The following is a 25,302-nucleotide window of genomic DNA, read 5'->3' as shown; positions in this document are numbered from 1 at the left end:
TTCATAACAACAAATTGCCTCTGATGAGCATGACGTAACAACTGTTGACATTAGATTCGTTCGAGCAGTTGCGAGCGAACTTATGGGCATGTGCAGTTGACACGCGTATGAGTAGTACCTTCTCCCACTTTCTGCTCCAGAAGTGTGGCAGTTAGCTGTGTAAGCAATAGCAGCAAACAGCCAGATGCTATCCGGAAAAATTTTCCTGGTGTGCTTAAGGTGCCTGAGTCACACATGCACAGCAGGCCCGATACTAGGGGGTGGATGCAAACCGGGGTATCTGCCTCTGGGGGAGGGATGCCAAATTCATATTACTGAGAAAAAAGACCTTGTTTCACAAAGCACCTAGCATCCAGCGCATGTTGGTATATCGATTACTCTTATGATTTTGAAAGCATCCCTGTTGGTTTTTGACCAAATCCTAAGTTGATTTCTGAATGAATCATAACTTTATCTTTGAATGCGAGCATAGTATACGTGATGTCTCTGCCAGGAGAATCCCCATCGCATCTAGAAATAAACTTTCCTGCAGACAAAAGCGGACGGGTCTATAAAAGCTGAGTGGAATAAAGCCAAACTGGTGAATGCCAATCGCTGTTTATGTGGTTTGACTGGGTTTGCAAATAATCGGCTTTGTTTAATTACTAGTGAATGCCATAGATTCAGACTACCAGAGTGGAAATAAATGACTTACAGGATCAGGCAACAAAGATTACGTATTGTCTTCTCCGTGTATCCAAGAAAATGAAATTTTGACAGAAAATTTTTGACCGGACTGCTAAGGGCCAGTTATACAGTCCCCGGCTATCAGCCACTAAAGTTCTATTCTGGAAGTAGTGCGGAAAACGCGTTGTACAAACATGTAATAACGCCTTTTCATGTAACCGGAGAATAAATGCAGGATAACTAAACCGGTGATTGTGGCAGGGTTAGTGAAGTTAACCAGAGAATAAGTTTCGACACTGGCAGGAATTATAAAAATGACAATTTGTGCTAAAACAGTCTCATTTATTTGGTGTGTGTAACAATTGCTGCAGTATTAGGCAGGCCTATTTCATTTTATCTAGCAGACAGTGAAAAAATAGGTGTAATCAGATCAAGAAACCACACCAGTCTTGGGTAGAATTTGTATTAACAGCTTTCTAGTACTAGACAACGGCATTTTGTCTTTTCATGTAGCAAAATGTTAACAAACTTTGAGGTAATAGATTCTTTCCCAGAAAGGAAAGCACACCATATGAAGCTGTGGCAAGATTAGAGAGAGAAAAAAGCTAAAACTTAAGGATTGAAGAAACGTGTACTGTTGTGCTTGTCTCTTGTCTCTACTCGTTTTATGTATCCTATATTTAATTTTATGTCACACAAAACAGCAAGTTATTAGCTAATAGGCAGTAAAGACTGCAAATTTTCTGAAGAGTTCTTGTTCTGCCGGTTACAAATAACCTCATCCAGTACTAATTGTGAGATGTTTTTTAAGAGGGGCAGGATGTCAAACCGGCCAACTGTTAGCTGGAGAGGCACCACAGGGCATTTTAATTTCCACTGGCCTGAATATAGTTTGGCACCCATTACAAAATATTACATGTTTGAAATCCACAGAGCGAAATACAGAGACGTGCAATGGAAGAATGCTATGTGAAGAGGTGTGGCACTGGACTTTGGCACACTTAAGACCAAATGACATGCCTTATGTTCCCTCGAACATATATGTTTTATGTATCAGACTCTTCAGAAAGATGTATGCTCAAAATGAAGATATTTTTGAAAAGTCAACTGTTTTAATTTTTGGCGTCCTACCTCAAACACTCAAGGGAGGGGGAGCGCCACTGTCTAATATTGCCCCAGTTCGGAAATATCGTAGCTCTGGAGCTGATGCACAGAGCAGTGGGGTGGTGGTAGTCTCCACGTAACCCGTGTTTACGTTAAGTGATCTTCCTGTTTCCTCTTCATTTATTGCTCTCACATCAAATGAAACAAAATGGATTTCTGTGACTGGGAGCTATCAAGTGAATTAAAATACATTCACATAATGACAGAGGGCTAAAATATATTATTCCACCTTTCTGACAGCAAGTGTTAATCGCCTTGCAGAACGATGAAGTCATTTTTGTCGGTTTGTTAAAGACATTTGACTTTCATTGATCTTTTCTGCTGAGGCAGTCAATTTATTTTAAACAAAGTGTTTAATTCCACACTATTGGCTAGTTTCAACTGTTCGCTGCATTTCAAGTTCACGATTTCATCTTCTAGCACATGTGGCATTATGCCATAATAAAGAACAAAATATGAGGTAATACAGTACTGGTACTCCAAGACAATTTACATCTGAATCTGGACATACGAATGTGCACTTTAAGCTGAATTATGCATTTTAGTATGGTTCACAAAATTCCCATGCTCTTGGAGTATGCTCTAATGTCTTGTTTCTTTTTTGACATAATGTAAGATCTTTTAATGTTTTACTTGTACGAACGCACTGGCTTCCTGCGTCGTCATAGCTGCGCAAGTGTGGCGACGCCTGTTATCTGGCACTCTCTAGCAACTGCTGAAACGAACCTATTTCTAACAGGTCACAGGAAAGTATTCCAAATGGTTGTTTGAAAAGTGTTACTTTCAAAGTAAATTTCCTTTTATGCAAGATGAACTCTGTGCGCGAATGTCCAATGAATTTCGTAAATCACAGAGCGTTTGACTCTTGTTCAAAAATCAAATCTTTGAAGACGACCATTTAGAGTATTTACGAGCCCAGAAGGTCAAACATTTGTCTTTGTTACTGGCACATTTGTATCTTGAAGTGTAACATGCTCAAAAAAGATCAACATTATGTGCAAAAGCTTAGCTTCTCTTGCAGCTTATTAATCTTAGAGACCAACATTAAACGTGAAAGCTTTTCTTTTCTTGTAGGAGCACTATGTATATTAATTTAAACCATTACCTTTTCCTATTTGTGTGTTTGCGCTACTTAACAGTGATGTTGCTATTGGCTGACTACATCACGTGTCCTATGCTCTGAATATCCGCTGTCATCGGCTGGTGAGATCGCATGACACGAGCTAAGCCTGGCGTACAAAAGCGCATCGCAATCTCAATTTCAATCCTTCAGAAGGTAACATGTGGTGTTTGGTCGAATTTGAATTAATACTTTCGTAATTCGAAAATATGTAGCATACATGTTGCTGCACATCAAACATCTTTCCAAAACGTGTTTTTTCCCCTGATTTTCATTTTCTAAAGTGCCGGGAAGTTCTACGCTGGTGTTATGTACCACAACCATTGAAAGGATTGATAAGTTTTACAGTTACGAGGAAAAGTATACTGTTACTTAACATGGAAAAAGTGTACTTTCATCCAGGAGAAAGTGTATTTTTAACCGAGAAATCTGGGAAAAATCCGGAATATTTTTCCTTGTCCATGTATACACCCTGTAGTATCTATGTCAGAACACTTTTTTGTACCTTTGCCCCACATCCACACGGGGTTCCTTCCTGCCGACAGCGTATCACTCTCCAGAACTGAATATGTTCACCCCCAACTTTCTGCGTATAGTGTTATTCATATGAAAGAGTGCGAACATTTTCCAGGAATGTACAAATTGTGTAACTAAAGCAGGACTTGGGTACCAGCCTGGTACTCACCTAGTCAGATGTGGGGAAACTCCTGTCTCTCTGAAATTAATATATAGTTGATTTGGTTTGCTGTCTTTGCATCTTCCGAATACCATGACCCTTTGTGTGCATGTAACATACATGTTTTCTGCAAGCCTCTCTTTGTGAATCAAGTCAAGCAAATGATGTGTGTTATTGCTCCCTTCCACTCATCTTTCTAGCCTGAGGTGGTTATTTTGGACAGTGGATTATTTTAGGTTTTTCCTGTGAAACTTAATTTTTCCTGTAAACCTCTTTTATTGTCATGAAACACTGGCAAATCCAGGATGGAATGTAACGATACTATGAGAAGGAAAGTTGCTGCTCACCATATAGCAGAGATGCTGAGCCACAATAGGCACAAAAAAAGAGACTCTCACAATTACAGCTTTTGGCGTGTCAACAATACACACACACACACACACACACACACACACACACACACACACCTGATGGCTTTTCTTTGATCTTAACCCAGTGCTCTTTTATTGTCATTTTTGTCAAAAATTACTGGTTAAGTAGATTGAGTTCTGAATGCTTGAAATACATTGCTTTTGTTTTTTATATTAAGATCTATTACAGCCTTCATTATTTTTAGTGAATATTGCCAAGTAATTAAGTCCTTGAAAGAGAAGTGACCATTGAACTCCAGAAACCAGAATGTTTACATGAAGTGAATTATTTTCATGTTATAAGAATGCATTTCATCTAAAACAGACTGCACTTGAAACATGTTGCTGCCTTTTGGCTGTATATTTTGTAATTAGGATTTAAAGAGGAAGGTGCAGATTGCAGATGGTCAGTTGTGACAAACAGTAGTCAAACCACAAAATAATTATTAATTCAATATTTTCCTCTTCAGGGATTATGTTAATGCAGTGGAAAATGAAATGCCATACAAATGCAAATTAGAATATCAGGAAAGTGGAAGAAAGAGGGGGTACTTTGAAAAGAATACAAGACAAGAGAATACAAGACAAGTTGAGATCAGGCAAAAAAAAAAAAGTTATAGAAAGTAAAAGAAGTAGGCAAAGAGGCAAAAAATGTGAAGAAATGAAAGTTATGCTGCTTGAAAAGATGTATTGGAGTTACATTAACATTGAATGGAAAAAAAATTATGACTGCCTATTAGCCAGTTAGTAAATTGACAGCTTGCCCTTCAAGTGTGTGTGGATTGCTGAAGGTGGCCCAGAGTCGATAACAAATAATAATTGGTTGCTTGAAGCAAAAATTGTAGTTCAGTTAGTCACTAGATACACACCATGAAGCACAAAAATAGTTTGAGTATGACTTGGTGTCTCACAATGTTGTCAAAATGAATAAGCTACACGAAGGAGTTTTGGTTAGCATGGAGATAAAATGATGTAATGGGCTCATATGCAACAACACACCTGTCCAGCTCAGGGACAGCCCATTTGAATCACAGGACACTGTAGTTGAGCACAACCCATCAGGCCAGGGATTGACAAGTCCCATTGGCCTGTTGCATCTCAATCACGCAGGAGTACCCTGTCACTTCTGCTGCATTAAATTCTGCCTCTGTCTGCAAATTGTAATATTTCTCCTCCTTTGTTATAATTTCAATTAAATGTGCAGGGGCATGTGGGCAGCAGTTTCGAAGAATATTTGGGCATGCTTACTTCATAGTAGTGCCAGTTCATAATTTTATTTTACTTCCAACCAGTTCCAGTATTCATGTAGGTGCTTTTTGTGATCACAAGGGTGCATGTGATAGCGATAACAATTAAAGAATACCTTTGGATAGATTCTTAATATCCAAGTTGTTCATCATCAGAACTAAAGACATTGCTCAAATAGGGCGGAACCACTAACAGTCACAATGTATGAATCTATTACTGCCCTAGGCATAAACTAGTACACTGTCAGGGCCATATCTTTTCCACAGAAGTTTTAGGATGTAGCAGACATAGGCAAATTGTGATGATACTCTTCTCTGGTATGTAGCCAGATAATGTAGTCATCTTGAGACAACATTTCAATGAACCAACTGGCTGCCGTCTTCAGGTTAGTATGCTGATGCCCAGTCTCTCTGGAACTGAGTTTCCATACAGAGGAGCTGCCAAATCTGTTGGAAACTCAGTTCTGGTGAGATTGTGCATCAGCATACCCACTTGAAGATGGCAGCCAGTTGGTCTGTTGAAATATTATGTCAAGATGACTACATTATCTGGCTGTATACCCAAAAAGAGTATCATTAGTCACTACTCTGGGAAAGTCTATGTAACCACAGAAACAGTGGACTGCAGCACATGCAACAGGCTGGATCACTGCTTGGTAGCAGAGTGCACAGTACAGCAGGCTGGTGAGCTGACAGACTGATGGGTTGACCTGCAAGCGTCCTGTCTTTAGTGCAGTGGATGGTTCCGCCAGCCCAGCAAGCTATCGTGTGACACATAGGGGCCAGCAAGTGACACATGGGCTGGCCAGGCTGAAACCAGTGTTGTGCACAACTCTAATTCTGACCCTTCTGCTGTGGCTGCATTTGAATCCTGCATAAAAAATTTGTACTACATAAAAATAATCTGTTTGCCAATTGTTCACAAGATACCATCACATGTGAAATTTACAATGACTTATTTGAACATACTTTTGCAATTACTTTTTGCGATTGATGGTGCTTCTTTCTATACCGGTATTCAGCATGTTTGACAAGTAAGTTATAGAACATTTCTTTCTGAGAGACCTGTGACGCTATTACTCACGTTAAACACGTGTATTATTTTTGGCTCATTGTTTCCCCTTTAGTAATGGGATTCTGGGAACCAAGAACGATACTGTGGGAACAGGTAGGACACTTTTTTAATGTTATTACTTTTACTGACCCTTTGACTCCAACATTCCCAGATTTCCTTCTTTCACCCAAGTTCATTTATAACAGCATTAGCTGCCTGAATGTGTGAGCTTCATATTAATTGCAGATTAACTGATCTGGTCTTCTATCATAAACCAAAACAACTTTACTGTGCCGGTACCGTGAACAACTGAATTTAAGGGGAAACTAAGGCCGTAATTTTTACCCAGGGCAAGTATCTCTACTGTATGGTTAAATGATGATGGAATCCTCTTGGGTAAAATACTCTGGAGGCAAAATAGTCCCCCATTTGGATCTTTTGGTGGGGACTACTCAGGAGGATGTCGTTGTCAGGAGAAACAAAACAGGTGATCTACGGATCGGAGTGTGGAATGTCAGATCCCTGAATCGGGCAGGTAGGTTAGAAAAATAAAAATGCAGATAAGCTACTATGAACAGCATACTGAATGCATTATTGTAGCCAAGACAGACATGGTGCACACACTCACCACAGTAGTACAAGTTTATATGCCAACTAGTGCTGCAGATGAGGAGGAGATAGAGGAAATGTATGATGAGATAAAAGAAATTATTCAGAAAGTTAAAGGAGATAAAAATTTAAGTCATGGGGGACTGGAATTCAATAGTAGGAAAAGGAAGAGAAGGAAAAGTAGTAGGTGAATATGGACTGGGTGAAAGGAAGGAAAGAGGAAGCTGCCTGTTTGAATTTTGACCAGAGTATAATTTAATCATAGCTAACACTTGGTTTAAGAATCATAAGAGAAAACTGTATACATGGAATAGACCTGAAGACACTCAAAGGTTTCAGATTGATTATATAATAGTTAGCCAGTGAGTTAGGAACCAGATTTTAAATTATAAGACATTTCCAGGGGCAGATGTGGACTCTGACCACGATTCATTGGTCATGAACTGCAGATTAAAACTGAAGAAACTGCAAAAAGGTAGGAATCTAACAAGACGGGAGCTGGATAAACTGAAAGAACCAGGGGTTGTAGGGGGTTTCAGAGGGAGCATTAGGGAACGATTGTCAAGAACGGGGGAAAGGAATACAGCAGAAGAAGAATGGGTAGTTTTAAATAGTGAAGGCAGCAGAGGATCAAGTAGGTAAAAAGACGAGGGCTAGTAAAAATCATTGCATAACACAAGAGATATTCAGTTTAATCAATGAAAGGAGAAAATATAAAAATGTGATAAATAGAGTAGACGAAAGGGAAGACAAATGTCTAAAAAATGAGACTGACAAGAAGTGCAAAATGGCTAAGCAGGAATGGCTAGAGGACAAATGCAAGGATGTAGAAGCATATATCACTAGGGGTAAGATAGATACTGCCTACAGGAAAATTAAAGAGACCTTTGGAGAAGAGAGACCCGTCTGTATGAAAATAAAGTGCCCAGGTGGGAAAGAAGGGAAAGGAAAAAGGTGGAAGGAGTATGTAGAGGGTCTATACAAGGCAGACGTACTTGACGGCAATATTATGGAAAGGGAAGAGGATGTAGAGGAAGATAAGAAGGGAGATACGATACTGCGTGAAGAATTTGACAGAGCACTGTTCAGACTGAAGTTGAAACAAGTCCCTAGGAGTAGACAACATTCTATTAGAGCTACTGATAGCCTTGGGATAGCCAGCCATGACATAACTCTTACATTAGGTGAGCAAGATGTATGAGACAGGTGAAATACTCTCAGACTTCAAGAGTAATATAATAATTCCATTTTCAAAGAAAGCAGGGGCTGGCTGGTGCAAAAATTACTGAACTATTTGTTTGATAAGTGATGGCTGCAAAATACTAACACAAATCCTTTGCAGAAGAATGGAAATACTGGTAGAAGCCGACCTTGGGGAAGATCAGTTTTGATGCCGGAGAAATGTAGGAGCACGTGAGGCAATACCGACCCTACGACTTCTCATATAAAATAGGGTTAGCAAAGGCAAACCTACATTTATAGTGTTTGTAGACTTAGAGAAAGCTTTTGACATTATTGACTGGAAAACTCTCTTTCACATTCTAAAGGTGGCAGGGGTAAAATACAGGGAGCGAAAGGCTATTTACAGTTTGTACAAAAACCAAATGACAGCTGTAAGAGATGAGGGGCATGAAAGGGAAGAAGTGGTTGAGAAGAGTGAGAGACAGGGTTGTAGCCTATCCCTGATGTTATTCTGTCTGTATATTGAGCAAGCAGTAAAGGAAGAAAAAGAACAATTTGGAGTAGGTATTGAAGTCCAGGGAGGAGAAATAAAAACTTTGAGGTTTGCCGATGACATTGTAATTCTGGCAGAGACAGCAAAGGGCTTGGAAGAGCAGTTGAACGGAATGGAACAGTATCTTGAAACGAGGATATAAGATGAACATCAACAAAAGCAAAACGAGGATAATGGAATGTAGATGAATTAAATCAGGTGATGCTGAGGGAATTAGATTAGGAAATGAGACACTTAAAGTAGTAAATGAGTTTTACTATTTGGGAAGCAAAATAACTGATGGTCGAAGTAGGAGGATATAAAATGTAGACTGGCTATGGCAGGGAAAGCGTTTCTGAAGAAGAGAAATTTGTTAACATCGAGTATAGATTTAAGTGTCAGGAAGTCGTTTCTGAAAGTACTTGTATGGAGTGTGGCCATGTATGGAAGTGAAACATGGATGATAAATAGTTTGGACAAGAAGAGAATAGAAGCTTTCAAAATGTGGTGCTACAGAAGAATGCTGAAGATTAGATGGGTAGGTCATGTAATTAATGAGAATTGGGGACAAGAGAAATTTTGGTACAACCTGACTAAAAGGAGGGATTAGTTGCTAGGACACATTCTGAGGCTTCAAGGGATCACCAATTTAGTACCAGAGAGAAGCATGGGGAGTAAAAATTGTAGAGAGAAACCAAGAGACGAATAAAGCAAGCAGATTCAGTATTGTTTAGCAAGTGCATAATAATATTAATAATACCTTTGCTTTAATTGTTTACTATTCCAATCCAGATATTCTTGGTCTGTCATCTGCTGTGATTACCCAATGAGATGTACCCATGAGAAAGTGGATTGTGCCATTATGATTTCTTGCTGGCTGCAACAATTCATGTTCATTCATGACTTACAGTCCACTAAAACATGATGTGCAATAGCTATTAACTCTCCTTTACTCCTAATTATTAACGTTCTACCAGAATGTTCCTTACCATAGTTATTAATTCAGTGACATATGACAGTGTCATAACTTATTTAAAATACTGCCTAAATAAATTTATTGGTGTTATTCTTATTTTGGTTATTTTAAATTTTGTAGTACTCGTGACCTCACTTGTTATTGTGTGGTCTTTCAGATGAACTTTAAAAATTATTTGATAATTGAGGACTTGTGAATGAGTACCTTTCTCCTCCCTATTGTGAATAGAGAAATATTTACAACTAATATTTCCCACTGTGTTCCTGTAGTTTACAGCACATTCCTGCAAACAATGTGCACCTTACATCAGTTCGCTCCACTTCTGTTTTTAACATATTCTCCACTGCCAATTCGTGATGCCCAACTTGACTGTTAGCTGATTGCTTGTGTTCGTTTATGATCACATTGTACTGTAGCGCATTTCTCACTGTTGTGTGTGTAATTTGCGATTGAACGTTTTTCATTGTGAGCATGCCTATTTCTTCCTGCTTCTTTAAAACATTTTTTGAGCTTCCTTCTAGCTTTCTGCATGGTTTTCTGTATACCACCTATGATTTATTTCCATTATAACACTTCAACCAGAATTGTCAGTTTTCTTATTTTCAGTCTGTTTAAACAATTTTTTCAGTAAATCCTTTCATCCTTTTGTCTCCCGATAATCCCACCATGAATTCCTGCTCTATCTGTCTCTGCCAGTTCTGAAAACTATCTTTTGTCTTTGCAGAACTCTAGTCGCACATCCTCGTCCTGAAATCTTGTGTCACATGGTATCCCACCTAACGAACTTACCAATAAATTGGCATCCCAGGCTGTCACCCATCCTACTGCAAGAATCTCCTTCTTTCCTATTCCATCAGTCCCTCATGCACACCAATCAAGTCCTTCATAATCATACAAACCAAGCTCATACGATACATGACAGCCTCCACTATTTCCAAAAAATCCTTTCAGTCTGTGGCTACAACTTCTTGAATGCCATCACTGCAGTAGAAATTTGCCTTTCAGCAGTTGGAACAGCATTTCCAGCTCAATTCGAGGAAGCTATTCCAGCTACTCTTATATCTGAGTAAGAGCCTACCACTCTAGTCCAACTCCCCCCCCCCCCTCCCCCCCCCACCTCCCCGTCAACTGCTCATAGCTTCTGGACCATCCCTTGCTGACTTATTCGGCCGTCCATGTCCCCAAAAACTTGCTCAGTCGTCCATGAAACACCCTATTCCTATCATGTAACACTTGTCAATCTATCTGCATCCATGCAGAAGTCTCTGTACTTTGTTAAGGAATCATCTTTAGTACCTAACCTAATTTCAACCATACTCAACTTGTGAAGGACCGTCTTTCCTTTACTTGTTCTTTGCAGTGGAGACATTTCTTTGTCACATCCATTGACAACATCCACTCAAAACTCCATATAGAACCTCATTTGAAACAGTTCTAACTTCCCTCTAATTGTGATCTTTCCCCTTTCCTTCCAGTTATCCCATGGTAATCTTTCCGAAATTCGTCACTTCCAACCGGGCCTCATCTTCCTTTCCTAAGTTTCTCTCCATTGAGCCAAACATCTCCGCCAACTTTCAGACACCTCTGCATGCAAACTTTATGACCATAATCCCATTCCTGAAGTCCAAAATGACCTCCAGCAGCTCATCTAAGCCCTAGGTCCATCCCAAAACCTGATACCTGAACCCACCTCCCTCCTTACACTAGCACCACCCCCTACCCCAAATTCCTATTTTCTACCCACTCCCCAAAGACTGCAAACAGGTCTCCCTACAGGTTGTACCATTGTGGTTGGGTATAGTGCTTCCACAGAATGCATCTTTGCCTTTGTTGCCCAACACCTCAAAACTGTTGTCCATAATTTCCTGTCCTACAGCCGAGACAAGGCTCATTTCCTTCACTTCTTTTCCACAGTTCCTGTCCTGTTACCACTAGACTTCTTGTTGATCACTGTTAATGCAGTATCCTTATTCACTATCATCTCTCATGTTCATGGCCTTACAGCTATGGAACACTACCTTTCCAAATGTCCCCTGGAAACCTTTTTTCTTTCCTCCATAACCTCATCACCTACAAGTCTGCTTTAACTGGTCCTTCTCAACTTAACAAGTCACCTGCCTAGATATTGATCTCCAACTCTCAGATGGCTCCCTGGATACGTCTGCTCATAGCAAGTGCACCAACCACCAAAAGTTCCTCCACTTCGATAGCTGTCATGCACTCCATGCCAAAAAGTTTCTTCCTTACATCCTCACCACCTAGGGATGCAATTTCTGCAGTGGAAAGCAGGAGTTGTGGAAATATACTGATAACCATAACAGAACCTTTACTGATAGACACTATTTTTTCCAGCTCGTCCACAAACAGGTCTCCCATGCCATCTACTCCAACACCAGTAAACCAGTTAACCAGCCACCAACCAGCACTCTTCTTATCACCCAATATCACCCTGGCCTTGCAAATCTCAACCACTTTCTTAGTTCTCATTGTATCCTGAGATGAGGGATATGTCACCCAAAATCCTACCCACATCACCCAAAGTTGTGTTCTGCCATCCACCTGACATACATAATGTACTTTTCCATCCCTTTTCCAATTCTGCTTTCCAAGGGTCATTTCCATGCAGTTGGTCCAGCTTTAATACCTGTCCCACACACCCACCCACACCTCCTTCAACAGTCTAGTCACAGGGTTTTCCTGTCCAATAAAGGGCAGGGCTAAGTGTGAATTTAGACATGTTGTATACTGGTTTTGCTGCAGTTACTGTACAGCATTCTATGACTTGCAAGAATGGCCACTTCCAAACTGTGGCAAATGAGTCTTGACCATCCAGTTGATGAACATGTTGCGCACCACAGCAAAAATGACGTCGACAGCTGCTTCACTGTGCAGTCATTTGGATACTTCTTTCCAGCACAAGCTTCTATGAACTATGCCTGTGAGAATTGTCTGTCCAGCATATCGTGCACTCGCAATCGCCATAGACTAAACCTCCGCCAATCTGTTTCCCACTGCCTCACTGTACTTTTTTTCCTTCTCTCTTCTGTTGACACCTCTCCTTCCCCATTCATATCGTGTACTTCCACCACTCTTCCTCCCCCTTCAGTATGTGGAGTCCATCTAATCCGCCCTTTCCCTTCTCCCCTCCCATCCCTCCTCCCTTTCTACATATCTTATAAGCTCTTCGTCCCTCTTTCTTCCTTTCGTCTTGTTGTCCAGCTGCTGAGTTATATCAGTTGAAAGACTTGTCTTGCACTAATCCTCTACACTCTCCTTGTGTTGTGCATCTTCCCCTTATGTCTCCCCACCTTCATCAGCCCAGGCAGTTGTTCTCAACAATCAATAATCAGTAATTAGTCTCACAACAGGCTTGGGAATGTGCATTTTGTTGTCTTTGTGGTTGTGTGCATGAATGTGTGTATTTTTGCTAGGAAAAAGGCAAGAATTCAAAAGTTAGTGTGAATACTGTTTTCTGTTATTTGTTTCTGTCTGCTGTAGATGAGTGATTGCCTTTTGCTTGTTTTACATTTTGTTTGATTTTATATGCATTCTCTTGTTAATTAGGCAATTATCATACAGAGTTAAAAATAAATTTTCTTCTTCAATAGGTTTTGGATCCATGCTTAGGGCAATCGGTGCACAAATAGAAAAAACAACTAATAGAGAGGCATGCAGAGACCTGAGTGGGCGACGGCTGAGGGATATAAATGAAGAGAAAAGGTGACATAAACATAGATATTTTACACAAAAATTATATTTTGTTAGTAGTATGTGATTTTACAGAGCATTTATTGTTCAGTTGTGGATGCTTTGAGGATCTCACCAAAAATTTAATTTTTTTAGATGATTGTAAAGGGTTGTAAATGGTATTAGATACTATTGTTTTGCATTTGTTTTTGAGTATGCTGTATTTCATGCTTGCATCATATCGGAGTAAACACACTTTAGTGCACCTGTAGTGTATATGAGAGGTGGATGGAAAGTCGTACTAACTTGGCAGATTGAAATGATAATGCTGATATGATTAGATTAAAAAAGTTCTCTTTTTTTGTTTTGCTGTTGCTGGTCATTCCGAGTTTTGAAAAAAAAAAAAAAAAAAAAAAAGCGTGGTCAGTGTAAAACATAAAATAATTGTTTGTCTTCATTGTCATGTATCACTCGCAATATTACTCGTACACTTTTCTGTTTATTGACATCTCAGCCTCCTTGTTTCAAATAAGTAGAATTTGGGAGACTTTGGCCTATTAGTTTGCTGTTTCTGGTTGTTGCCAATCTTAGCAATTGTTTGTTACGGTAATGCAGTAATAGTGCAGTAATGGTTACTATTTCAGTGTACAATGCTGTGTTTGACTGCTTTTCATGCTAAAATAAATGATGAAACAATTATTTGGACATGTGTGTGTTACGTACAACCCCTTATCATAAAAACTGGACTTATTATGTATAGTGGGGGCTAATCTTATAGCCCCTGGACACACAGCACTGTATTAGAGGGGCAGAGCTCTGTCTCTACATGCAGCAATCTATAGGTGGCACTAAACTTTAAAGAAACAGATTAGCTACATTAATTAGGCAGATCAGGAAGAGGAGATGCTAATATTTTAGTGTGTCCCTGCTAGAGTCGTAGAATTGGTGTTTTATTAATGCTAATAAAACTCACACGTTACTGGGAATATAAAGCAGTTTGAAATCAGAAGTGAATAGCAGTGAAATGTAAGTCAGATTGGAATATATATCACAGGGATAGGCTAGACAATTATGATGGTGGCATAATTATCATTGTAAAGAAACTGTTTTTACATGATGAGGTTATTACAAATTCCAAGTGCATCATACAATGTGTGACAGGGAGTGCTTTTGGTACCACTGTTGTTTCCCACCATTTGCTGTTTTGTTTATGAATGGAGTTATTTGATTCATGGGAGAGAGTTGCTGAGAAATTTAAAAACCGTAACTATCCCGTAACGACCTGTTTATGTAGTTTCAGGAACCAGCATTACATGAGGATTTTAGGTGAGTACTGAAACCTCCTCTATATCACTCATAGGGTCTGTGAAGACAAGGTTACACTAATTACAGTACACACAGGTCATTTAACTACACTGCACCTGTATGGAGTGAGAAGACATCCTGGTAAGCAGTACAATGGTACTTCCCATGCACTTACAGTGGTTAGCAGGGTGTGAGTGTAGATAAAGGTGTATGAGAAGAATAACTGTTAGTAATCCTCTGTAGGACATACAATTTCTCTGATTAATTTTGCTAGATTTGTGCAGAAGTAAGTAATATGTTGCTTGATTCTTCTTGTAATGTACTCTGTCAGAATTTTATTGTAAACCTCACCATGAAACAAAACTTTTTTCTTGTATTGTCTTTAATTTTACTTTGATAAGCATCCCTCTCTGTAACTGTCTCACATGTACTAAATAATAACAATATTTTGAAAAGAAGAGATTGTTACTATATAGTGGAGATGTTGAGTTGCAGACAGGTGCAACAAAGACTACTAAAAATATTACCTATTGGCCAGAAGGCCTTCATCCAAAAAAGACAACTCTCTCTCTCTCTCTCTCTCTCTCTCTCTCTCTCTCTCTCTCTCTCTCATTCGCACACACACACACACACACACACACACACACACACACACACACACGCGACTGCTATCTTTGGCTACTGGGCCCAGACTACGAGCAATTGCGCATGATGGGTGGTGGGGATAAGGAGGAGGCTGGGGAGGGGAGCAGGAGAGAGTGCAGATTATGGGTGGTGGACAGTAAAAGGCTGTCTGTGGGAGTGTAGAGGGGCGAGGTGGAGACAGGGTAAGGCACTTAGGTGCAGTCGGGAGGTTAGACAGGGGAGGAGGGAGCAGAAAAGAAGAGAGGTAACAAGACTATGCGTGCACTTGTGGAATAGAAAGCTGTGGAGTGGGAACAGGGAAGGGGATAGATGGGTGAAGGACAGTGACTAATGAAGATTGATGCAAGGAGGGTTATGACAGGAATGTATATTGCAGGGAGAGTTCCCACCTGAGCAATGCAGAAAAGCTAGTGGTGGTAGGAAGGGTCCAAATGGCACAGACTGTGAAGCAGTCGTTAAAATGAGGAGTATTGTGTTGGACATGTGCCAGCAGCTGCGTGGTGCAGCTGTTTCTTTGTCACTGTTTGTTGGTGGCCAATCAGGCTGACAGTCAGCTTGTTGATTGTCATGTCCACATAGAACAAAGCACTGTGGTTGCAGCATGTTTGTGACCAGACTGCAATAGATGGTGGGAGGAGGATGTATGGAACAGGCCTTGCATCTAGGTCTATTACAGGGATGTGAGCCATGAGGCAAAGGGTTGGGAACACAGGTTCTCTAGGGATGCGCGGGGATATTGAGTAAGTTTGGTGGGTGATGGAATACCACTGTGGGAGATGTGGGAAGGATAGTGGATATGACATTCCTCATTCAATGCATTATGAGACATAGTTGTTTCCAGTTCTGGATGGTACTGCGTTGTAAGGGGAATCCTCTGTGGCCTCATCTCAGTATATTCCCACAAACAGCATTTTTTTGTACTCAACCCTTACCCTGCTCTCCATCCTCCCTCCCTGCCCCAACCTCTTGCTTACCTCCACCACCCAGATTCCTTCGCCCATCATGCACAGTTGCTTGCAGTCTGGTCCCAGCTGCGAGAGACAGTGCTGTTGTGTGTGTGAGCTGTGTTTACATGAATATGTGTGTATATTTTCTTTTCAGAAGAAGGCCTTCTGGCTGAAAGCTGACATGTTTAGTAGTCTTTTTGTTGCACCTGTAAGCGACTCAATATTTCCGCTATATGGCGAGTAACAATCTATCCTCTTCATAAAATTGTCATTATTCCACCCTGGATTTTACGTTTATAAATAAACATATGACAAAATGTGCTGCTCTATATTAGATCTCCTCTATTAATCCTACCTGTTAGGGCTCCCACACTGATAAGGAACTCTCAAGAATCAGTTGAACAAGTGTCTCGTAAGACACTTCATCCAGAGATGTGTGACATTTCCTTGCTATTCTCATAATGAGTTTCAGCCTAATTCTTGTTTGGAAGGGTCCTTCAAATTCAGGTAGCTCTTAATTGTTGCTCCTGGATATTTTGAAATTGTTGTTGTTTCCAGTGATTTATCATAATAGTGTAACTGAACAGTAATAGTTCTTTCCACCCATTTATTGTCTGTTTTTGGAGAAATTGTGCCATTCAGGCAATTGGCAAAATGTGTGGGTAATTCCCGTTTTCAAGAAGTTTCATTGGACAGATGCACATAGTTATACACTTCTGTTTCATGATATTCTCCGTGTCTAAAAATATCCTTTGCAGGAATAAAAAAGGATTTTGCAAACAGTATTTCTGTGAATTTAAACTGATTTTGTTCATCCAGGAGATGCAGAAGGCAGTATGTGGCTGCACCATGTTTGATATTTTGTTGCTTAACTTCTGTAAGGTATTCAGTACAGTTCCACACTGTTAGTGAACAAAATACGAAGCTACAAAATATAAGGCAAGTATTGTAACTGCATTGAACACTGAAGCAGCTAGGTCTCAGAACACTGTTCTTAGTGGGAGTAGCTGTCAGATATGAAAATGGCTTTGGACGTACTACAAGGAAGTGTTAATCAGGCTACTGCTGCTGCCTTTAATATACACACAGGGCATCCACAATTATAAGTTCCAGTTTAAAAATACTGTAGAAAGGGAACACTGGTTAGAATGATGCCAAATTTGAACACCATGTTATTAACACAGGAGGGAAACGTCATGGAACAAAAACAGAATTTAACAAAAATTTGACCAATAGATGACACTTAAGAATATTAACATAAATGGGGTCAGGTACAAATGTCAGATGAATTGCAATATGATGGATATGGTTTAAGTTTCACAGTACAACATCTCTACTGTTCAATGTGCACGATTGCACAAGTTGGCTGTCAACAGCTGTGGTACTGTTAGTGAGGTAAGTCTATCTACCATGGCAAGGTCGTACTACATCAGCTAGAAAAAGTTGGGTTTGAATTGTCCTGAGGCCAAAAGTAAGATAGAGAACAAAATGACATTGGTTTTTAATTGTCTTGGGGCCAAAAACTGCATAAAAGACAAAGTGGCATCGGTTTTCAATTGTCTTGAGACCAAAAACACATAAAAAGCAAAATTACGTCAGTTTCTGATTGTCGTGAGACTGAAAAAGACATGGCCAATATGCTGCCCACTTTATTCCGCCATAAGTTGAAATCGAGAAACAATATGTTCCACAACAGATCAGGGTGTCTCGGGGGTAACATTCAGAAAGCGTTTCACAACACATGTGTTCATTTCAGTTACGTTCATAATTGGAGCAGAGAACACATTTTTCAGGTAACCCCACTGCCAGATGTCACATGTCTAATAATTATGATATTTATGAAATGCCTCTGCAACAGTCATTTCACAGGCTTCGCTGTGTGAAGAGGAGCATTGTCTTGCATAAAAATGATCCTACCTATGTGTCCATGTGTTGAAGGGTTGGAATGATGTTGGGGAGCAAATGACTGTCATAATGTTTGCCAGTTACAGTACAGGTTAAAGAACCCACAACACTCATCTCCTCCGAAGGTCCTGCAATAAATGATTCCGTCAACTTGTACCACACAGTCACCTTTGCAAAATGGAGTGGTACCAACTGACGTGTGTGCGGATTTTCCGTTGCCCATGTCCTGTATTTCTGTGTATTGGCATCAGAATGTTCCATGGCCATTCATTATCCACTTCCATGCGAGCAAGAATTTCCAGAGTGAACATTTGCCTTGCTGGCATGCCAGCAGGAAGCAAATCCTGAACATGAGTGAATTAGTGTGGATAGCTATGCAGGATGTTTCGTAGTATTTGACGCTTTGTGCTCGGGGCATGTCCAACGTTTGGACAATTTCCCACGCACTGGATGTTTACACACCATCGCTCAACCTCCCGTGCAGTGCTGTGGTCACATCTTTGACAGACTGCCACTTCAAAAGAACCTGTCTTTTCGAATTTTTTAATCATTTTCTCCCAACCCTTAACTGACATTGGACCAATGCCTTTTTCTATACCCTTGAGTGTCCAGAACTTCTGCAGGTCTACTAGCATACAATTTTCATTCTTGTAAAAAAGCTTTATCAGCAGTACATGATCCATCATGGAGACAGTGAAGCTACGCATCTTGGGTGAAATGATGAACAGGCATGTGCCGTCCAACTGTTGATGTGCATATTATTGTGCTTATAGTTTGGTCAAATTTTCATTAAAATTTTTTTTTTGTATCATGGTGTTTTCCCCTGCGTCAATAATATGATGATCAAATTTGACATCATTCTGAGCAGTGATACTCTTCCTACAGCATTTTGATACTGGAACTTTAATTGTGGACAGACTATATATTTGATGTGGCGGACAGTCAGATGTGAAGTGAGGATGTCTGCGGGTGATGCTGTTGAATGTATGGAAATCACAACTCCAGAAAATAATGTTGTGAAATGCAGAAAGATTTGTTGAGGATTGATGCTTGGTGCAGGGATAGGTATGTAACATATTGTGTATAAATGGACAGAAAGATCCATTGTGTCTTATTGCACCATTGGCAATTATTCACAGGAAATATTCACGAGCCAAAAATTCAAGAATATATCTTGAGCATGATTTAAAGCAAAACTACCACATACTAATAGTAGCAAGACGGATGAATCTGAGACTGATTCATTGGAAAAACACTAGAGAAGTGTAATTCACCTGCAAAAGAGTTAACCTACAGAAATCATAGTGCAACTGATTCATAGCTATTGCACTTCAGGCTTAGACTCTTCAAGTAAATTTAGTAGAGATATAGAGAAGATTCAAAGAAGAGCAGTGTTTAACTTCACAGATTTGTTTAGTTACCATAGAAACATCAGAGAGATGTTCATTCATCTCCACTGGCTGATGCCACAAGAGCATTGTGCATTTCATATACTGATGAAATTCTGTTAGTTGACATTCCAAGAAGAATTTATCATTGTATTACTTCCTCACTCATCGATGTGACGTTAGCAGTAAGTCCAAATCTTACCTTATGTGGAGGCTTGCCAGTTCTTCATGTGAAGCATTCATGAATGGAACAGGAAGTGGGGTACATCACAGTGCATACAAAACAGTCTCTGCCATACACTGTAAAGGTCTCCTGGGGAATGTAAATGTGGAGGGTCTAGTAAAAGTAATTGTGGAAAGCACAATGATACCTGTTGCCACATTAATTCTTCATGTAGTAATGTAATATTCTTCCTCACTTTGTTTGCTGTATTACCTAGTTAGTTGTGGACACTGCTCTGTTCGCTTTGAATATTACAGCAGTTTTTCTGTTGCTTACTTGGAATGCCCTTACCACTAGAAGCTGAGTTATAAATTTTCCTTTTTGGTTCTAAGAATACATTTTTTTATGTATCAATTGTAACAAACATTCATTGTATATTGCTGTCGCCACTCTGTGTTGGCCATTGCACAGAAAAACCGTGGCAAGGTATTTTGTATTTCCACTTTTCTTTTGGATGTATAATGTAATACTTACAACTTTCACCAAGGTTTGTATGATCCCAATTCCTGCTTAGATTAAATAATGTGATGGACGTTCTGGTATTGGAAAAATACTAAATATTTTACTCTTTAATGTTTTCGCCTTTTGCGGCAGACTGAAGAAAAACTGGTATACTCATGCTTATCACTGATCGCAGTATGTTGTTTAAGCTAAAACTGTTGGTTGTGTTGTTATATTTTCTGATGAAATTGCTTCATCCTTAGTGTAACATGTAATTTCACACCATATTGAAATAGCATTAGGTTTTACAGTCATTTTACTGTGTGATGTTTGGTCTTTCCATATGATCTGGACAGTCGTTAACACTATACGTCGACTTGAAAAAAAAAAAAAAAAAAAAATGGAACTATTGTGGAAATAGTAGCTGCTGTGTTTCCAGAAGCGGCAAAATTATTCTTAAACCTTGGGAAAAGGAAGGAACAACTTTCACAGGAAAGAGAATTAAATTTTTAATCGTCAACATTTTAAGTAATCTTTTATGGTGTGGGTGGATTACAATTATGTGGGAGTAATTGACTGTTTCTTTCTTTCTTTCATTTCTGTTACAATAAAAAAAATCATATAAATCAAGACAAATGTTTACAGCATAAAAACACACAATGCATGATTGTGGTCACCAAATTTAAGGTGTATAGTCTAAATACTGTGAGACAGAAAGACAATATCCAATAATGACTAGACATTGAAATCACCGCTTCAATTGTATGGCTGGTTTTGGGCTGACAGATCCCATCATTAGGTCAAATTACTCAAAACAAACAAGAGAAGAGCACTAAAAATAACCTTTACATATGCTTGTGAGCAGAAAATAAAATGAAATAGGAATATTATTTATAAAATTCTAACAGCAATTCGCATAGGTGTGTTAAAAAATAAGAATGGAGTACATAAAAATACCATGGCAACAATTAATAATAAAAGAGAAACTGTAGTTGAAGAGCCATGTTTAAGAACCAGAACACCTAAGTCGGTGTTGCGACCCCAAGTCCTGTGAGACTGGGTAAGGCGGAGGAGACTGCCGCACTCAAGCTCAGAACACGGACTAGCGCACATGAAGGATGTAGTTCAGTTGGTAAACTTTGGTGTGACACTACTGTAACTATCTTTTAGAATGACTGGAAGTGAATGGCATGAGATCAAGAGGTTCAAGTCCTCCCTCGGGCATGGGTGTGTGTGTTTGTCCTTAGGATAATTTAGGTTAAGTAGAGTGTAAGCTTAGGGACTGATGACCTTAGCAGTTAAGTCCCATAAGATTTCACACACATTTGAACATTTGTGTGTGTGCGCGCGCACGTTTGTGTGTGTGTGTGGGGGGGAGGGGGGGGAGGGTCTATTTTTGATGAATGTCTTACTGGCTGAAAGCTTTATTTGTGACAATCTTTTTGTTGTGCCTATCTGCGACTCAGCATTCCTGCTATATGGTGAATAGCGACTTTCCTTTTCATAATATTGTTACATTCCATCCCGGGTTTGATTTTTATCTTCTATTATGCATTTAAAATTGTTCATTTGAATTTGAATGGCTGGGCTTGTTGGTCTCAAGCCATTTACTTCCAGTGATCGGAACCGATGGCTATTGTATCCTCACACCAAAGTTTACCAGCTTAGCTTCCTCCTCAGTGTGTGCTAGTCTGTATTCTGTGGAGTTTTTGTTCTTATACATGCCTCTTCACCTAGGCAGTTTCTCTTCTTGTTATTAGCTGTTGCCATGATATTGAGGCGTATTCCTTTCTCACTTTTCACCATATCTAGCCCTACTGCCGTTAGAATTTTATAAATGACAGTCCTCATTCAGTTTATTTATGCAGACAAGCAACATGGAAGTGATTTCCACATCTATTACAGTGCTGAAGGTGCAGGCACTCTCTCTGCAAGATTATTTGTGCCAGTATTGACAATTTTGTTTAAAATGTTCAAGATATTGAAAATTCCTTAAATTGATCAAAGTCTGTGCTATTTTGTTCTCATAATTTCTTTCTCCTCCCCCTTCCTGCCCTCCCCTCCCCTTCTCTACTCCTCCATATGTATAAATGTGGGATATAACTGTAACTGCATGTTAGTTCATTGCAAATATGTTCTGGAAAAATCAGGACAGCAGTAATTGGAACAGAATGATCCCCATAAATATGATTGCAGGAGACGGCAGAGGTATTACTGAAGTGTCATTTATGTAACATGAACAGAAACATAATGGTCCCTAGGGGTAGGAACAAGAAGTCACAGCTGAGAGGAATTGCTCTGTATACTGATGTATTGTCAGTTGTCATGCAGTTTATGTATGATGTGTTGTCAGTTGTCGTGTAGTTTATTGTAACTTTTTTTTTTTACCATGACAGTCATAGAGGATGTTTTAAAGCAAGAGGTCTGAAAGAATCATAGTGATGGTGATTTTCACTGTATTTGTTGCTGTTTCATGTCATATTGTCTCTGAGAAGTATTGCAAAGTATTTGTTTGTTTGCAATTGCACTTTGCAGTCTTCTACATTTTCCCTGTTTGCTATGTAGCATTATATTTAGGTCATTGGCCACAGATACATGGAAAGCATTGAATATTGGTATCTGCATTTTTATTGTGAAAGACAATAGGTATCAGCAGTCATTGTGCACTTGCAAAATGAAAGAACTGGTGCGATTGCACGGTGTTTATCCACACCAACTGTAATGACATATGTTTGCATACTACCATCATGAGATTGCTACCACCATAAAAATAATGTACAAAGGAAATTTAAATCTTAAATCTGTTAAGAAATTTTCAGATTTTAAGAGAGCAGTCACACTTAATCATTCCTCATAGTAAACAAAGTCAATATGTACCTAGAAGAGAGAAATAAATCAGTACCAAATATCTCATCAAATTTTGTACATAGTGTGATCCAAAGGCTTTCCTAATTTTATAAGTATACTTGTAGCTCATGTGCTACGTATTACTATATAGGTATAACGAAATTGTCATGATTCATTCCTGAACTTTCCATTACTATCTAGGTACCGTTATTATGCATTACTACATATTCTGTCGAGAAACATTTCTGTAACATAATGTTACTTAATTGTTACATTTGCTGTGTAAGAGGAAAGTTATAACCCATATAATGAATGGTGTATTTGGTTTTAACATTGATTTTATTTCAGATTAAAAAACTGGATAGCTCAGCAAGCAGAGAGGGAACAGGAAGCAGCAGAAAGACGGCAGAAGAAACTTGAACGACTGTGCTTGGAACCGAAACATGAATTTAAGGACATAAAATATGAAGAAGAGCGATCTGTGTTAACAGAAAAAGTTTGTGATGCTGTTGAACAAGGTAAATTCTACATTGCAGAGATTTACGGTGTATGGACTCCCTTTTGTATAGAGAAAACTACTTTTGAGTCACAATTTATCTTTCGAACTGTGTGACATGTTACTCTTTTATTTAAAAAGTAGTGTTAGTTAGGTTCCTAATAGTCGTCTTAGATGTAAATGGAAGCAGATTCATTTATGTTGTTCACCTCTTCTGCAAAAAGTGATAATGAAGTGCAGTAAAAAAAAGTCAAATGAAGCTGAAGAAATTAAATTAGGAAATGAGTCACGAAGTCGGAGACCAGTTTTTCTGTTGGACAGCAGCATAATTGATGATGGCAGAAATGGAGAGGGTGTAGAATTCAGACTGACAGCGGCAAGAAAAGTGTTTCTAAAACAGGGAAATTCTTTAATATATAATACAAATCTGAGTACTCGGAAGTCTTTTGTGAACGTATTTTCCTGGAGTGTAGCTGTATATGAAAGTGAAATATGGATGGTAAGCAGTACAGACAAGATGAGAATAGAAGGTTTTGAAATTTGGTGCTACAGAAAATGCTGGAGGTTAAATGGGTAGATGAAATAACGAATGAAGAGGTTCTTGGGGTCACAAATCTGTTGTTACTTTTGGAAAATGTCCCTGCAAGAATGTGTCACTTACCTCGGTAAGCTCCACACATTCAGCGATCTGATTGGTGGTGACACACGAAGTATCCCAGACAATAAAAGCTACGAAGAACTAATTGTGTTTCACTTGTCTATAGACTACATCATCTTAACTATAATTTTTCAGAAAGTTGACACCACACTTTGGGGTTAGGTTCCTTACTAATTGACATAAATTCTTCGAAGAGTAACTGATCTATATTTTAAAATATTGAAGTCACAAAAAGCTACTACCAAGCCCATACTATAACTGCAAGTGTACAATTCTGATGCACTATTCATAGAGTACGGTTTAATTGTTGAGCTGTTATTGTACTCCTCAGATCATTCATATAACAGTCACAATAACAGTATGTATCTATATTGAATCCACTAACTCTTGGTAATAAATCATGAAAGTCAAGTTAACTAACAGTCTAAATTTTACGTGATGCCCAGTAACTTGTTATACACACCAAAAATACTACAGAGTTCATTACTTAGTATTGAAATGATGTCTCGAACTGATGCCTGTGTGATGCATTACATCAGCAACAACATAAATTCTCAGAAACATTATCCAAACCAGACATCATTGCACATGTTTACTTCATACTGTCAGCAATCACAGTGTACCTCACCAAAACACAGTTTGGTAGTATATTACTTTTCAGAGCCACTCCAGACAAACCTTACTCTTTGGTGACTAGATTATGACTTCTTGATAACTTTGCTTCACAAAGTACATTGAATGCAGTACTGGCTCTTTTTACACTATATCTTTCACTCAGTGACCAACTCCACTATTGCACAACATTATGCACAAACTCACATTCCTATTGGCCCACCAATTCCCGATTCATTCTTCATGTACATTTCCTATTCACTGTACGCACATTCTAATTACAAGTAAACAGTATATTATTATTACCTACAGAAAATTTGGGGGTTTAGCTAATTTTCTATACCTCAGAAAATTTTGCAGGTTTTAACTTGAAATTAAATTGGTAAACTGCTGTCGCTGTATAACATTGTTGTGTACAGTTTTATTAAAATTAGTTCATTGAAATGTATAGAAGTAGACTCATAGGCTTGCATATGATTAAGCATCTCTGTATGCCCCCACAAGACACACCT

General features: G+C 39.0%; 1 protein-coding gene across 1 annotated transcript in view; it reads left to right on the top strand.

Annotated features, from left to right (window-relative positions):
- LOC126174955 (replication stress response regulator SDE2) overlaps positions 1-25,302 on the top strand; it is a 47,550-nt gene that overhangs the window by 13,660 nt on the left and 8,588 nt on the right. The window contains exons 3-4 of the mRNA XM_049921425.1: positions 13,245-13,356; positions 23,373-23,542. Coding sequence (XP_049777382.1) covers positions 13,245-13,356; positions 23,373-23,542 — 282 coding nt within the window. The remainder of the gene's footprint in view (positions 1-13,244; positions 13,357-23,372; positions 23,543-25,302) is intronic.

Source organism: Schistocerca cancellata, chromosome 1 (genome assembly GCF_023864275.1).
Source record: "Schistocerca cancellata isolate TAMUIC-IGC-003103 chromosome 1, iqSchCanc2.1, whole genome shotgun sequence".
Classification (NCBI taxonomy): Eukaryota; Metazoa; Arthropoda; class Insecta; order Orthoptera; family Acrididae; genus Schistocerca; species Schistocerca cancellata.
The sequence above is the reverse complement of the archived record's forward strand: the minus strand, read 5'-3'. Positions and strand labels throughout refer to the sequence as shown.